Below are 12854 nucleotides of genomic sequence, written 5' to 3'. Positions count from 1 at the left end.
AGGCATCAATTGTAAAGCGCTTTGGATAAAAGCGCTATATAAATGCAGTCCATTTACCATTTACCATCTTTGTTTGCTCTCTTCTCCGGTAGGATAATAAAGACTTGGAGCTGGATATCATTCCAGCCAGTTTGACTGACCCAGAGGTGAAACTGCGTGACCCCAACCACGAGGTCAACGAAGAGAAGAGGAAATCTGCCCGGAAGAAAGAGTGAGTGAGACGCACTCCACGTGTAGAGGATCCCAGATCCCGGAGGATCCCAGAGGATTCAGCAGATCCATCAAACATTATGGTTCTAGAATGTGTTTTCCGCTGACCACATCTGCAGATCTGCAATATGGACTGGTCTGCTATAAGAGAATGTAGATATCCTATGTAGGTCTTTGTGTATGTATGCACAGTATGCATTTACCCTCTGTATGAATTATCCACAATTATATTTAAATTTGATGCGTAATGAGGTGAAACTTAATACAAGTGGTCACTTCTGGGTGTTTGAACAAACCATTCGGGCCTTAAATGCAGAACCTTATCCCGTGTTGTAGTCTTCTGTCATAAAATGTTCGTGTTTTCAAATAGCTGCCGTTGGTGTACATTTGCATTGATCCAGGTTCATAATGGCTGAACTCCTTCAGACTGAAAAGGCCTATGTCAGGGACCTGCAGGAATGCCTGGAGGTGAGCTCGCACTTGTTACTTCCGTCGTGTCAGAGGTGCTGTCCTCGTTGTAATTGATTATGAAGGCTTGGGGAGCGGAGGTGTAAATGAGATTTCCTCTCTGTAATCGATCACAAAAGCTTTCTGAGAAGAAGACGTTCATGAGCGGGCGGTCAATAGTCGGCATTGACTCGAGGTGCGCCCGGGAGAGAACGGCTCTGGCGCGTAGAGGTGCGCGATGGGAAGGCTGAATTGTTGTCTTGCCCCCTCCTCCAGACCTACCTGTGGGAGATGACGAGCGGGGTGGAGGAGATCCCGTCGGGGATCGTCAACAAAGAGCACATCATCTTCGGGAACATCCAGGAGATTTACGATTTTCATAATAAGTAAGTGTCTTATCGATTCGTCATCAGTGACGGAGATGCAACTCATTTCTCTGCAGAAGCCATTAGACGTGCAGGTCATCAATAGTATGAGGGATAAATTGACGCCCGCTGTTCAGGGAGATCCCAGTAAATCAATCCTGTCCGTTATCGTCATGGTAACACCTCCTATTCTGAGCACCCTATGTCACCGACACTGTAATTTGTTTAAATTATGTTATCGCTTAACTCTAAGCAATTTGACCGTTTCCTTTGATGGGATTATTTATGTGTTAAACGTTGTCTATGTGCATGACAGTAATTCAATTGCTTGTGTTCCTTCTGCCAGCGTTTTCCTCAAAGAGTTGGTGAATTACGAACAGCTTCCAGAGGACGTGGGGCACTGTTTTGTCACATGGGTAAGCTCTTCGCTTCCTGCTGATCCTGTTCCTGTTCCTTTCGCTCTTCTTATCTTCTGTGCTAACTGCCCCATGGCAGAATCCTTATTAAATCCCTACACGTGGACGCAGCCTAATGCTATATTTTTAGAAGCTTTGTATCTTGGGAGATGTAAATAAATTATGGGCGGAATTGTCCTTATAAAATGCTAGAAAGCATTGCTGTAGGCTTATTAGTGAAGTTATAGTTAGCAAGCGTAACTGGCGATCAGTGTGTCCCCTTCATAAACCCATCTGAAAATTCCAGCTAAAACCAACTGGGATTATAAACTGGTTTAAAATGGTTTAAGCTGTGTTTTTGACACTTCTAGCTGGTCTGTGGCTGGTCAAAGCCGGGCTTTAGCTACACAAAGCTACTCAAAGCTGGTTTCTTACCTGGAAGAGTAAGCTGGTGGTCAAACTGGTGGACTAGCTGACTAGCTGGTGATGTGTCGAAAGCACAGCTTAATCGAGCCTGACCGGCTTTGGCTGGCTTGAGATGGAATTCTCAGCAGGGAAGGTACTTAACTCAAATTGTTTCAGAAAATGCGCAGTATAAATGTGCTTTTTACATTACATTCATTTGGCAGAGGCTTTTATTCAGAGCGATGTACAAAGCGGGAGGCTTGAGTGCATTGGCTTGATTAATATGAACAAATAGTGCCAGACCTGGCTGACAACATTCACAGACCAGGGACTGTAGATGCAAAATGGCTAAAACACTAGCGCAAATTAACTGTGCTAACCAAGAAGGAAAATGAAAATGCCGGTTCTGAAGGCATATCCATTACTTCCATTAGAGGCCTTTAGAAGGAAAACATGAGACTATCAGGATATAACCTGAATACCATAATAAATACCAAAACCTGACTTGGTGCAAAAGTTGACTCAAAAAAAATATTTGCAGATCACCCAAGATTAGGGCATTTGCTATTAAATTAATACTGTACTGCTGTTCCAGAGATGGTTGGCCTTTTCTGAAGACATTCTAAAGCAGGACAGCTGATGTGTGTGCGTGTGTGTGCGTATGTGTGTGTGTGTGTGTGTGTGTGTGTGTGTGTGTGTGTGTGTGTGTGTGTGTGTTTGTATGCGTATGTATGTGTGTGTGTATATGTGTGTGTATGCGTATGTGTGTATGTGTATGTGTGTGTATATGCGTATGTGTGTGTGTGTGTGTGTGTGTGTAGTTTTGTGTGTGTTGTGTGTATGTATGCGTAGTGTTGGGTTGGTGTGTGTGTTATGCGTGTAGTGTGGTGTATTGTGTGTGTTGTATGTGTGTATGTGTATGTGTGTGTTATATGGTGTGTGGTGTGTGTGTGTGTGTGTGTGTATTTTTTTGTGTGTGGTGGGATTATGTTTGGGATATGTTGTGTGTGTGTGTGTGTGTGTGTGTATGTGTTGTTTTCCATTGCTTTTGCAGGCTGATAAATTCCAGATGTATGTCACATACTGTACAAACAAACCGGATTCCAGCCAGCTGATCTTGGAGCACGCTGGAAGCTTTTTTGATGTAAGTTTATCCCTGGTTACTCTCTTTCGTACAGACAAATGAGAGTTTTATATTGAAATGCTGACTTTCCCAAAATATTTTTCTTCTTTTCCTGGTTATTGATCATCTTTTTATATGCTTCTTACATTTTATTGAACACAAAGGAAGATGGCAGTACACCTTAATGGCATGTAGATGGCAATATAGAGCTACATCTAATCTGAATGCAACTGAATTGAAACAATAAAATCCTCTGTTCTGTGTGTCCTTGTATCTTTGGTGTACTTTGATGTATGTTTTGCTGTTTATGAATCACATAAGAACATGGATTGTATGAATCGTGTGAATTTTTCTGCTTGTAGGAAATTCAGCAAAGACACGGCATGGCCAATTCAATCTCATCCTACCTTATTAAGCCAGTGCAGAGGATCACAAAGTACCAGCTCCTGCTTAAGGTACAGAAGAGGAAGAATAGAAGGGATTCTTGCCCATGGCTCCCACTCTCTTTTAGGAATGGACCCTGCCTTGTTCTCTTTATCTCTCTTTTTCTCTGTCTTTGTTGTTTGTTATTTTTGTCACACTTTCTCTCGTATATACTCTCTCTTTCTTTCTCTCTCTCCCCCTCCCTCCCTCCCTCTCTCTCTCTCTCCCTCACACACAAACACACACTCACACACATATGCACAAATACGCACACGCACACACACACACACACGCGCACACTCTTCTCTTGATTGACTGTAATTAAATTTTAATGACATATTTTTCACATATTACATTTACTTCATAGCACAAATCAGCAGTGTGGTTTTAAATAATTATAATTAAAAATATACTTGACCAGACTGAAATCTTCTCTATCACTAATGAATCCTCATTTTGCTTCATTTCAATCCAAAATCCATTTGCATGGTATAGTGCTTCACAATCTTTAATCACAGCAGCTTCTATTATTACACTGGATAGCTGATTTTTACATCGACAAATGCATCGCAAAGCATTTCAAATGTACAGAAATTATGCTTTGTCTCTTCAGGGGGTAGTCGGTGCATCTCAATAACAGATTGCATTGCATTCAGATGTAATGAAGAAGACTTTCATTTGAGCTTTCACTTTCCAATGCAAAAAAATAAAAAATACTTGGCCAAGATGCTGTATTAAGAGCTTATGCTGATTGCATTGTATTCAGATGTAAGGAGAAGTCTTTTGACTTATGAGCAGACATTAATTAAGAATGCAAAAATACACTTGTGGACTAACAGCGTCAGATTGCATTGTTTTCAAATGTAATAACTAAGACTTTTGGATTTCGGACAGTAGTTACGAACACAAACGCGCTGGTTGTGCGCTAAGAGCAGCAGCGCTGTAGAAAGGGGGTTAGACCCCACGTCCTGCTGACGGTGGGACGCTCGTCTCTGTTTCGGACAGGAGCTGCTGACCTGCTGCGAGGAGGGCAAGGGCGAGATTAAGGACGGGCTGGAGGTCATGCTCAGCGTCCCGAAGAGAGCCAATGATGCCATGCATGTCAGCATGCTGGAGGGTAAGAGGGGTTCCCCCCCCGGGCCTTCCCAAAGACTGCACAACTCATAACAGCACACTCCAGCTCTTTTCAGTTCATTTTAATGCGGTTTAAGAGTTAAAGGTCTTGTTGGCCATAGAAGCTCTTTATTGAAGTTTTGGTATGTATGTCCTTATGACATGGGCTAAAAAAGATCCATGTTATAATGAAACGCATGTTTAACCATATATCTGTTAAATGGTCTATCTGTATACATATTTATTACATTATGACTTGGACTAACACAGTACTTTGCAGACTGCCTTCCTCATTGATTGGAGTGTGAAAGATTAGCTGGTGTGCTTTAGAAGGAATGATACTTGATAAGTAATTTCATTAGAGATTGTTAAATAATCTCTCACAGGTACAATAACCCCAGTCCCTTATCCTGGGACAAAATTCATATTTAGGCATATTGAGGCTAAAATTAATTGCCCTTTACTTTAGCCCTTGAGTGATGCCGCTTACGGTTTTGTTTGTTTGGGTCCATTTATTTGAGGGAATGAGACCTTAGAGGGACTTCAGAAGGTCTTGAATTGGTGGTCCAGGTTAAGCATGTGAGCTTCACAGATGGACAGCCCTCATACTGTGCTCTCGCTACCTGTCTCCATGTTTCATTGTGAGCACCTTCTCCCCCAGGCTTTGATGAGAACCTGGACGTCCAGGGAGAGCTGATCCTCCAGGACACGTTCCAGGTGTGGGATCCCAAGTCCCTGATCCGGAAAGGGCGGGACCGCCACCTCTTCCTCTTCGAGATCTCCCTGGTGTTCAGCAAGGAGATCAAGGACTCGGCGGGCCGCACCAAATACGTCTACAAGAACAAGCTCCAGGTACGGGGGAGCGCTTCTTCTCTCCTCAGTATGGCTGCAGCACAGCGTTACTGCTTCAGGGAGGCGACGATACAGGAAGTGCGAAATAGAAGCCCTTCCTGTGAGGATAGAAATGGGATTGTTACAGAACCAAAATTGAACGCTAACAGGTTATGTCCGCAGCCAAATTTAAAAAAAACAAAGGAGGGAAATAAGTTAAGGGCCCACTGGCAGCCCGATGAGGTCCAGTTCAGATGTGGCACTCATTCTGGCACAGAGATTTGGCTGGTTTGTGACTGTCGTCTTGTTAAAGTCCACCTGTTGCATTCTGGGATTCTGGGGGAATGTGCAGGTGTAGTTTGGAGCCCTCGCACCCCCGTGCATCCAACCCACCTGAGCACGAAATGGGGGTGAAGAGTGGCACTGTGTCCTGCATTGTGTGGGTGAAAACATTAACAAGCTTCTTTTGGCAGTGATCACAGTGCTCAAGACACACAAGTGCCCAGTAACAGCTGTGAACGCTGGCCTCAAGGGACAACTATTAGGAGTGGACTTCAAATAGTTAATATGAACACCAACTAAAACTTACAGAGGCTTGAGTAATGACGATACGTGTGTGTGTGTGTGTGTGTGTGTGTGTGTGTGTGCGTGTGTGTGCGTGTGTGTGTGCACACACGTGTGCCTGTGTGTGTATGTGTCTGTGTGCATGTGTGTGCATGCATGCGTGTGTGTGTACGTATGTGTGTGTGTGGTGTGGTGCGTGTGTGTGCATGCATGCATGTGTGTGTACGTATGTATGTGTGTGTGTGTGTGTGCGTGCGTGTGTGTGTTTCTGTCTCTGTGTGTCTCAGACATCAGAGCTGGGTGTGACGGAGCACATAGAAGGGGACCCCTGTAAGTTTGCCCTCTGGGCGGGAAGGACTCCCTCCTCTGACAACAAGACCGTTCTGAAGGTGCGTCCCCAGATGTCCTGCCATTTCCTGTGTGCCAGTGCTGTGCCGTGTGACAGGAAGTGGGTCTGGGGCTGCGGTGTTGTGATTGTCAGACACGCCTCAGACCTTTCCTTCCCCTGGTCACCAGCGTAAGCTATCCGTGTGTGATCCATGCTTCTCTGTGATGATCGCCCTCTGCAGCTGAGATAGCAAGCTTGATTAGGGCCTGCTCTGACTGACTCTGCAAGTGACCAGACTGGAGGGCCCCATTTGGCCACCACCCAGCTAACACACAACCTTCTCACAATGTTACTGCCATGTAGTGGCAATGTTGTAACTTTGACAGAACATTCCAGTGACATTGTGAGAACATTCTGTGTTAGCTGGGCTGTCCGGTCCTTGTCAAATACATAATGGAAATACTTGGAAACAGACGCACGCGTGTGTGTGTGTGCAAGTGCGTAAAATCTTTGGGTCTAGTGCAGGAAACTTTGGGTATAGGGCTTTGGGTTTAGTGCAGGAAATGGCACTTAAAACCTTCTTTGTGTTTGAAGGGGCTTTTAGGGTTCAAGGTTTTCAGTCCAAAAACTGTCCCCTTCGCCTCAAATCAAGCTGAGAGCGGTCCTCTTAATGTGTGAACAAACATATGTAGACCTCATGTTAGCGTGTCGTAAGTACTGCAGCCCCTCCATACAGCACACTATCTGAGAATTTTCTAGACTACTGTACTCAATATGAAGAGGTTTGAATGATTTTATCTTTTGTAGAGATGATAATTATATTCATATTAGTCTTCCTACTGTTTTTTGAGATATTCCCAAATACCCAACACTCAGCAGAACCTCTATCCAGAAATGTCCATCCAGGAAGATGACAAATGCAGTATAGATTTCCGTCCTGTAATCCATTGTGATCTGCAGGCATCGAATATCGAAGTGAAGCAGGAGTGGATCAAGAACATCCGGGAGGTGATCCAGGAGAGGATTATTCACCTGAAGGGGGCGCTGAAGGAGCCCATCCACATGCCCAAAACACCAGCAAAGCAGCGCAACAACAGCAAGAGGTCAGCCATCCCAAATAGAACATGCATTTCATTATAATGTTTATGGAGCTACGCTGGTAGCTCATGTACTGATCTCAGCTGTTGTGTTTTGGCCTTAGGCAAGGTAACTTGAATTGCTTCAGTAAATATCTTGGCGCATAAATTGAGAGTGCATAGAAATGTAAGTTGCTAGGATCAAGCAAATAAACAGTCTAATGTATTGAATATCTATATCACGTGGACAATTATGCCTATTTTAACCCTTTGAAGAGTAGTTTAAAAAAAAAAAAATGTTTTTTCAGAATTCTTAGTCAGTGTTCTAGAACTCCATTGCTTTCAGTTACCAGTTGCGATTGTTACCGCATCATTAGTATGTTCAGTTCAAAACATTCTAATCACGTATTTGTGATTTTACACCTTAAAGGGTTAATAGGAGACCAGTGCTGATTTGCCTCAGTAAATATAGCTTGTTTTGTAGAGAAATGAAAAGCCTGCATTTTGACAGTTTTGGGGCCTTTTTTTTTTAGATTCCTTGTACAAACCCCTAAACTGACCGTTAGTAACATGGTGTGTATCTCTGAAGGGACACTGGAGAAGACGCAGACAGCCAGGGTGATGGCAGCAGCCAACCGGACACCATTTCAATCGCCTCCAGAACCTCCCAAAACACGGTGGACAGTGATAAGGTAGGAATGCCGGTTTCCTCTGGTCTGCGAGCGCATCTTCCATCATTGTGGCACTTTCTGGAAAAACAAACACGGCCATAATAGTTTGAGGTTCCTTGTGGAAATCATTTGCTCTTCATTAGTTTGTCAGTGGCTTGCAGAAGTGATTTGTGTGCTTCAGTGCGTTACTGATTTGAACTTCCACTGTTCTTAGTTCTGGACTATTAGTCTTTCTGTGCCACAGCAATGAAATAGGAATCATTCTAGCTGTGACACTAATGCATATAAATGTTGTTTTGGCATAAAGTTTGTTTTAAAAGTATTTTTAAGTTTAAGTACATTTCTGTCATATCTTAATTCCAAATAATAACATGCAATAAAAAGTGGCAGATTATGTATCTCTGTATGTACACTCAACACATTATTTCATGCTGTTTTTTTTGTCATTCAGTGATTTTAGCCTGGCAGTGGCTCCGCCTTCTTTTGACCAGGTGATCCTCCTTGGTCAGGTGACTCCTCCCAATCGGGGTTTCCCTCACCTGCCCTTTGTTTAGCGCAGGGGCTCTGCAGCTCCAGTGTGGCATGTGATCTCTGCATATAAAGAGCTATGTGAAACCATGAAAGGCCTGCTCAGGCTCTGTGCAGGATTTTGCCCTCATAGGACTTACGAGAGGCCCCATGAAGTCAAAGTAAGAGCCGTTTTGACTACCACTCTCCACAGCGTGGCCGCTAGGCTCACAAAGCCGTGTCACCCGCGTTAGCCGTCGCGTGGCTCGGCTTGTGTTGCGCTGAAAGTATTTCGGGAGTTTAAAAGGTTTGCTGGTCGCAAACGGTTCTGTTTGGGAGGGGCTCGTGTTTGGCTTGTCTCTGGGATGGCTCTCCTCCCGCCGACTCCCTCCCTGGTAGAGCCGGAACCAGCTGCTGGATATCCTCAATGGCGAGCGCTTTGTTGTCCTGGCGACCGGCCAGCCTTGTGCGGTCGGGCCTTGATGTCGGGGGCCCCTCCCTGTTATACGCGCGCTGGTTCCAATCGCGCGGGGGGAGAGCCGGGGCTCCGGTGACGCGGACCGAGTCGCCCACGTGCCGCTCCAGCGCCAAACATCGCTAGCGTGGCGAGGGCATTGAGCAGCGTGTCTGGAGGATGTGACCGGACCTGGTTCAGTCTGATAGACCTGGCTGCTCTGAAGGAGCTGAAGTACTTTATAGACCCGAGGTGCTCGCAGGGCGGAAAGCTGGCTTCCTCTCTCGTGTTTCGTTAAAGCAGGGCCCTGATTTATTTAATTTAATCGTTTTTTTTTTTCATTTTGGAAAGCAGGCTGTTTTTAATATTACTGTTTGTTTATAGCTTGCTGAGCCTCATTTTTTTCCCCTTCTTGTTAAAGGATTTGTAAATGAGGCCAACAGTATTATTCCTTGTAGAGTGTAGACAAGGGTGTATGCTCTCATTTGGCCTCTCCAGAGACATAAATGCCCCTAATTCTGTCCCTGGGTAGCTGCTTCTGCTAATGGGTGAAACCTACTTTGACTTTGTTGATTTTAGTGGAATTTTCATAGATTGAACTAATCTAGTTTATAATGTGAATAGCATACATGTGTGCAAGCTGTTCTCTAGATTCAGTATTTTTATACATAATGTGGGATTGTTAATTATTCTGTTTTGAGCCTTTTTTATTGATACTGTTAAGCGTGCAGTTAAACTTAGCTTAATTATTCTAGTTTCTTAGCCAGTTATTGAATACAGGATTCAAACATGCAGTTAAAGACTTATAGCCACATATATTTTCATATTCTAACATTTAAATAGGACCAAAGCAGAAAAGAATAGCCCACAATATCTTCTCTCATATTCAACACAAAATGGCAAAAATGAACAAATGAACTTTCCAAAGCAAACGTGTCTTATTTGACCCTTACTCAATGAACACCGTGTGTTCTCCCTTCTGAAAACACTCTGCAAGCAGTCACCTCATCCTTGAGCAATAAACAAGCCCTGCTTTTGTCTTGTAAAATGACTCATTGTTTTGGCTCCGGGAAGCCTTCGGAAAACCTCCTTGCCCCTATTTTTTGAGTCCTAGTAGACAGTTTTCCATTCTATGGTTCTCCACCCAGCTGCGGCTTTCCCTCTTCTGCCTCTACAGGAGGGTTATATCCAGGGATACACGAGCCCTGTGCTGTGCTCTGTCGTGCCCTTTGCTGCTGCCTCCAGGTCTTATAATACATTGTTGATGACTGGAATGAGTGCAGTCTGGAGAACGGTTTCAGCGGTGGAACTTCCTGTCTCAAAGTCCCGCCCACTCTGTCTCTGGGGGAAGCAATCACAACAATACTGACCGCAGTTCTGAGTGCTGTGAAAATTCTTATTTTGGACATTAAAAGAAACCAATGACACGTTGAACATGATGTACAGTACACATGTTTAATGACAAAAGCAGGCCATTCCACCAATCTAGGCTTGTTATTGTGATATACACCGGGAGTCCTCAGACTTGGTCCTGGGGCCCCCCCTGTGTATTCTGGTTTTTGTTACAGCCAATCTGCTGATTAGTTAGAATCGCTTGAAAGCATGTTTATGCTCTTCCATAAAATTTTCCGTAAGTGTATTAGCACAGAGCGAGTTTGACTTTTTGCCATGTGCTTCGCGTTTGATCTCCACACACAGTTTAGTTTAAGTGACCAGGTGTCCCCACGCTACTGTCAGTTGAAATGACTTTACTGATTTCATCTGGCTGCCTGAAATTGAATCAGTTAGAAATCATTATATCTTTCCAAATGAATACTTTTGAATACTTATGAATACATAGTCTATTCTAAATGGCATACATGGCTATTTCTGTCCTACAGTGGCCTTGGGCGGATCAGTCATCTCTCAGCAGACATTAAAACTCCATAATCAAGTGCAGTTAACAACTTGTTACAATTCAGGCTTGCAACAGAGTGCTGAATTTTTTTGTGTTGAAACAAAAACCTGCATTCATTGCTAGGGCCTAGAAAGTAACCCTGTGGAGGAAAAGAAATGTTGGTGTGACCTTTATGATGAGGTATTTTCTGCCAATGTCCTCTTGTTCTGCTGAACTCAAATCCAAACGTGTTTCTCCTTTTGTTGAGACTTGGGTTTCTCATACCCAGGTCCTGGAAGGCTGCTGGGTCTGTAGGTTATTGTGGTTGTTTTTCAGTCACTAGCCAATTAAGGCCTTGGAAGCAAGGTGTGTTTCAGCCTTTCAGGCAATCATTTACTTGCATAATCATATAAGTGCTGAAACTTATTGAATACCAGCAGACACTGCAGCACTGGATGCTGACACCCCTGTGGAGGCTAAAGAGATCTGGCGTGTTTGTGTTGCCCAGACTCGCCTGAAATGCGAGCGGACTTCGGTGACCAGGTTACTGCTCACTGAAGGCAGCTGAGGACAATCTCCTGCCTTGGTCTGTATAATCAGCCAGCTTCAGGACATTGGTGGTGCTAGTGTATCATTGAGAAGAGTTATGTCATCTCAGTGGTGTCACCAAGTTTCTGAATCATATTCTGAACTAATGAATGTATCAAGTTATGAACAGCGCCAGATAAAATTCAACAACAACTCAAATGCATATATAGTAGTCTATGTTGTATCTTTTCATCACATTTTTGACAGCAATTCAAACATACTTATCATTTAGAATTTAAAATATTTTACTTGTTGCTAACATATTAATCTTGGCAATCATTTAGTGCAGTATTTCTTATCATGGGCTGCTTGAAATTTTCACAAATGTACCACCGTACTCTTTCACGCACCAGCAATTGAAGATTCTTCAATACGCAACACGTGTGTCTAACCGTCTGTAGGTTGCTATGGTCTATTTTGGGAACTGAGCCAAGAGCTTGTGTGTCCTCCTCTTAGTGCAGAGCCCAGAACTGGGCAGAGAAATGTGGTTTGATGAAGGCATAGCATGGCATTAATACTGCTTACTTTGATTTATACTCAGTATTTTTCCCAATATATGCAGCATCTGGCTTTCTTTATATTTTTCATCATCCTATTATCCGTTTGTAACCGCTTTGGCGAGATGCCTAGAACCAGCCAGACTTTGAACAGAACAGACTCTGCTTTCATACCAAAGTCTGTTCTGTAGCGCACACCTTCTTGTAGTACCACTAGAAAATAAGTTTGTTTATTGTACAAATTTATCGAAATTATTACTGCTACTGTGTAGCTTCACATTGCAGTTTTTTATTTTACTTTTGAATTGTCTGGCAGCTCTGGTTATGTTTATGGTGGAGACATCTTGAAGGTCTGTTTTTTAAAATAATTTCATGAATGTAATGCTATCATACTGCATTTGCTTTTTGTGATCATGTAGAAGTTGAGATGATGCTTATGATGATTAATACATATGCATATGTCCACCTCTCCTCTTTCCCCTCGAGTGCATAATTCCGTTCATCACACAGGGTAGTTTCCCCCCACGGGACCGATTCTTTGTTCTCCCGCCAGGGACTAATTGCGTTTCTTCATTACAGTGGAGAGGGTAACACTGAGGCGTTTAGCGCTGCCCTGGAGAGTTGCTCAATGCACCAGTGTGTTCTTCTGCGGCTTTCCTCGCATAATGAACCTATTCTGCGAGCATCACTGCGGCGTCTGTACTGTAAGTCACAAGACTGTCCTCTTAGGACAGGACAGGACTGCTGAGCCACAGACTCTCTTTCTCTTTCTCTATCTTTCTCTCCTTTCTTGCTCTCTCTTGCATGTCATCTTGTGCGCCGTCTTATTCGTGCTCTTTATCACTTCCTCTTCCTCTCTTTCTTGCTCATGTTTTTTTGTTCACATGCTGTGTCTCGCTCACACGTGCCCTCACACACACTCGTGCTCTCTCTGTCTTGCACTCACATACACACAGACACACACCCTCTCTTGCTCTGTCC

The 12854-nt window shown here is 43.7% G+C and overlaps 1 protein-coding gene and 1 long non-coding RNA gene across 7 annotated transcripts in view; one reads left to right on the top strand and one right to left on the bottom strand.

Annotated features, from left to right (window-relative positions):
* The window catches only part of kalrna (kalirin RhoGEF kinase a), an 83355-nt gene that overhangs the window by 25206 nt on the left and 45295 nt on the right, over positions 1–12854 (top strand). For 4 of the 6 annotated variants that reach the window (XM_064311502.1, XM_064311510.1, XM_064311503.1 and 1 more), the window contains 11 exons: positions 93–211; positions 612–678; positions 934–1043; positions 1369–1438; positions 2877–2966; positions 3308–3400; positions 4374–4485; positions 5143–5333; positions 6164–6265; positions 7165–7307; positions 7870–7972. In XM_064311502.1, coding sequence (XP_064167572.1) covers positions 93–211; positions 612–678; positions 934–1043; positions 1369–1438; positions 2877–2966; positions 3308–3400; positions 4374–4485; positions 5143–5333; positions 6164–6265; positions 7165–7307; positions 7870–7972 — 1200 coding nt within the window. Of the gene's footprint in view, positions 1–92; positions 212–611; positions 679–933; positions 1044–1368; positions 1439–2876; positions 2982–3307; positions 3401–4373; positions 4486–5142; positions 5334–6163; positions 6266–7164; positions 7308–7869; positions 7973–8510; positions 8641–12854 lie in introns of those variants that run through there. The other 2 variants (XM_064311505.1, XM_064311506.1) reach the window with 2 other exon arrangements.
* On the bottom strand, positions 5297–8619 carry LOC135241272 (uncharacterized). Its single transcript, XR_010325963.1, has 3 exons — positions 8491–8619; positions 7841–8029; positions 5297–5431 (listed from the first exon to the last, which is right to left on the bottom strand). It is a non-coding gene; the product is annotated as an uncharacterized LOC135241272 (long non-coding RNA).

This window comes from Anguilla rostrata, chromosome 15 (assembly GCF_018555375.3).
Source record: "Anguilla rostrata isolate EN2019 chromosome 15, ASM1855537v3, whole genome shotgun sequence".
Lineage (NCBI taxonomy): Eukaryota > Metazoa > Chordata > Actinopteri > Anguilliformes > Anguillidae > Anguilla > Anguilla rostrata.
Note: the sequence above shows the minus strand (reverse complement) of the source record. Positions and strands in the feature narration are given on the sequence as shown.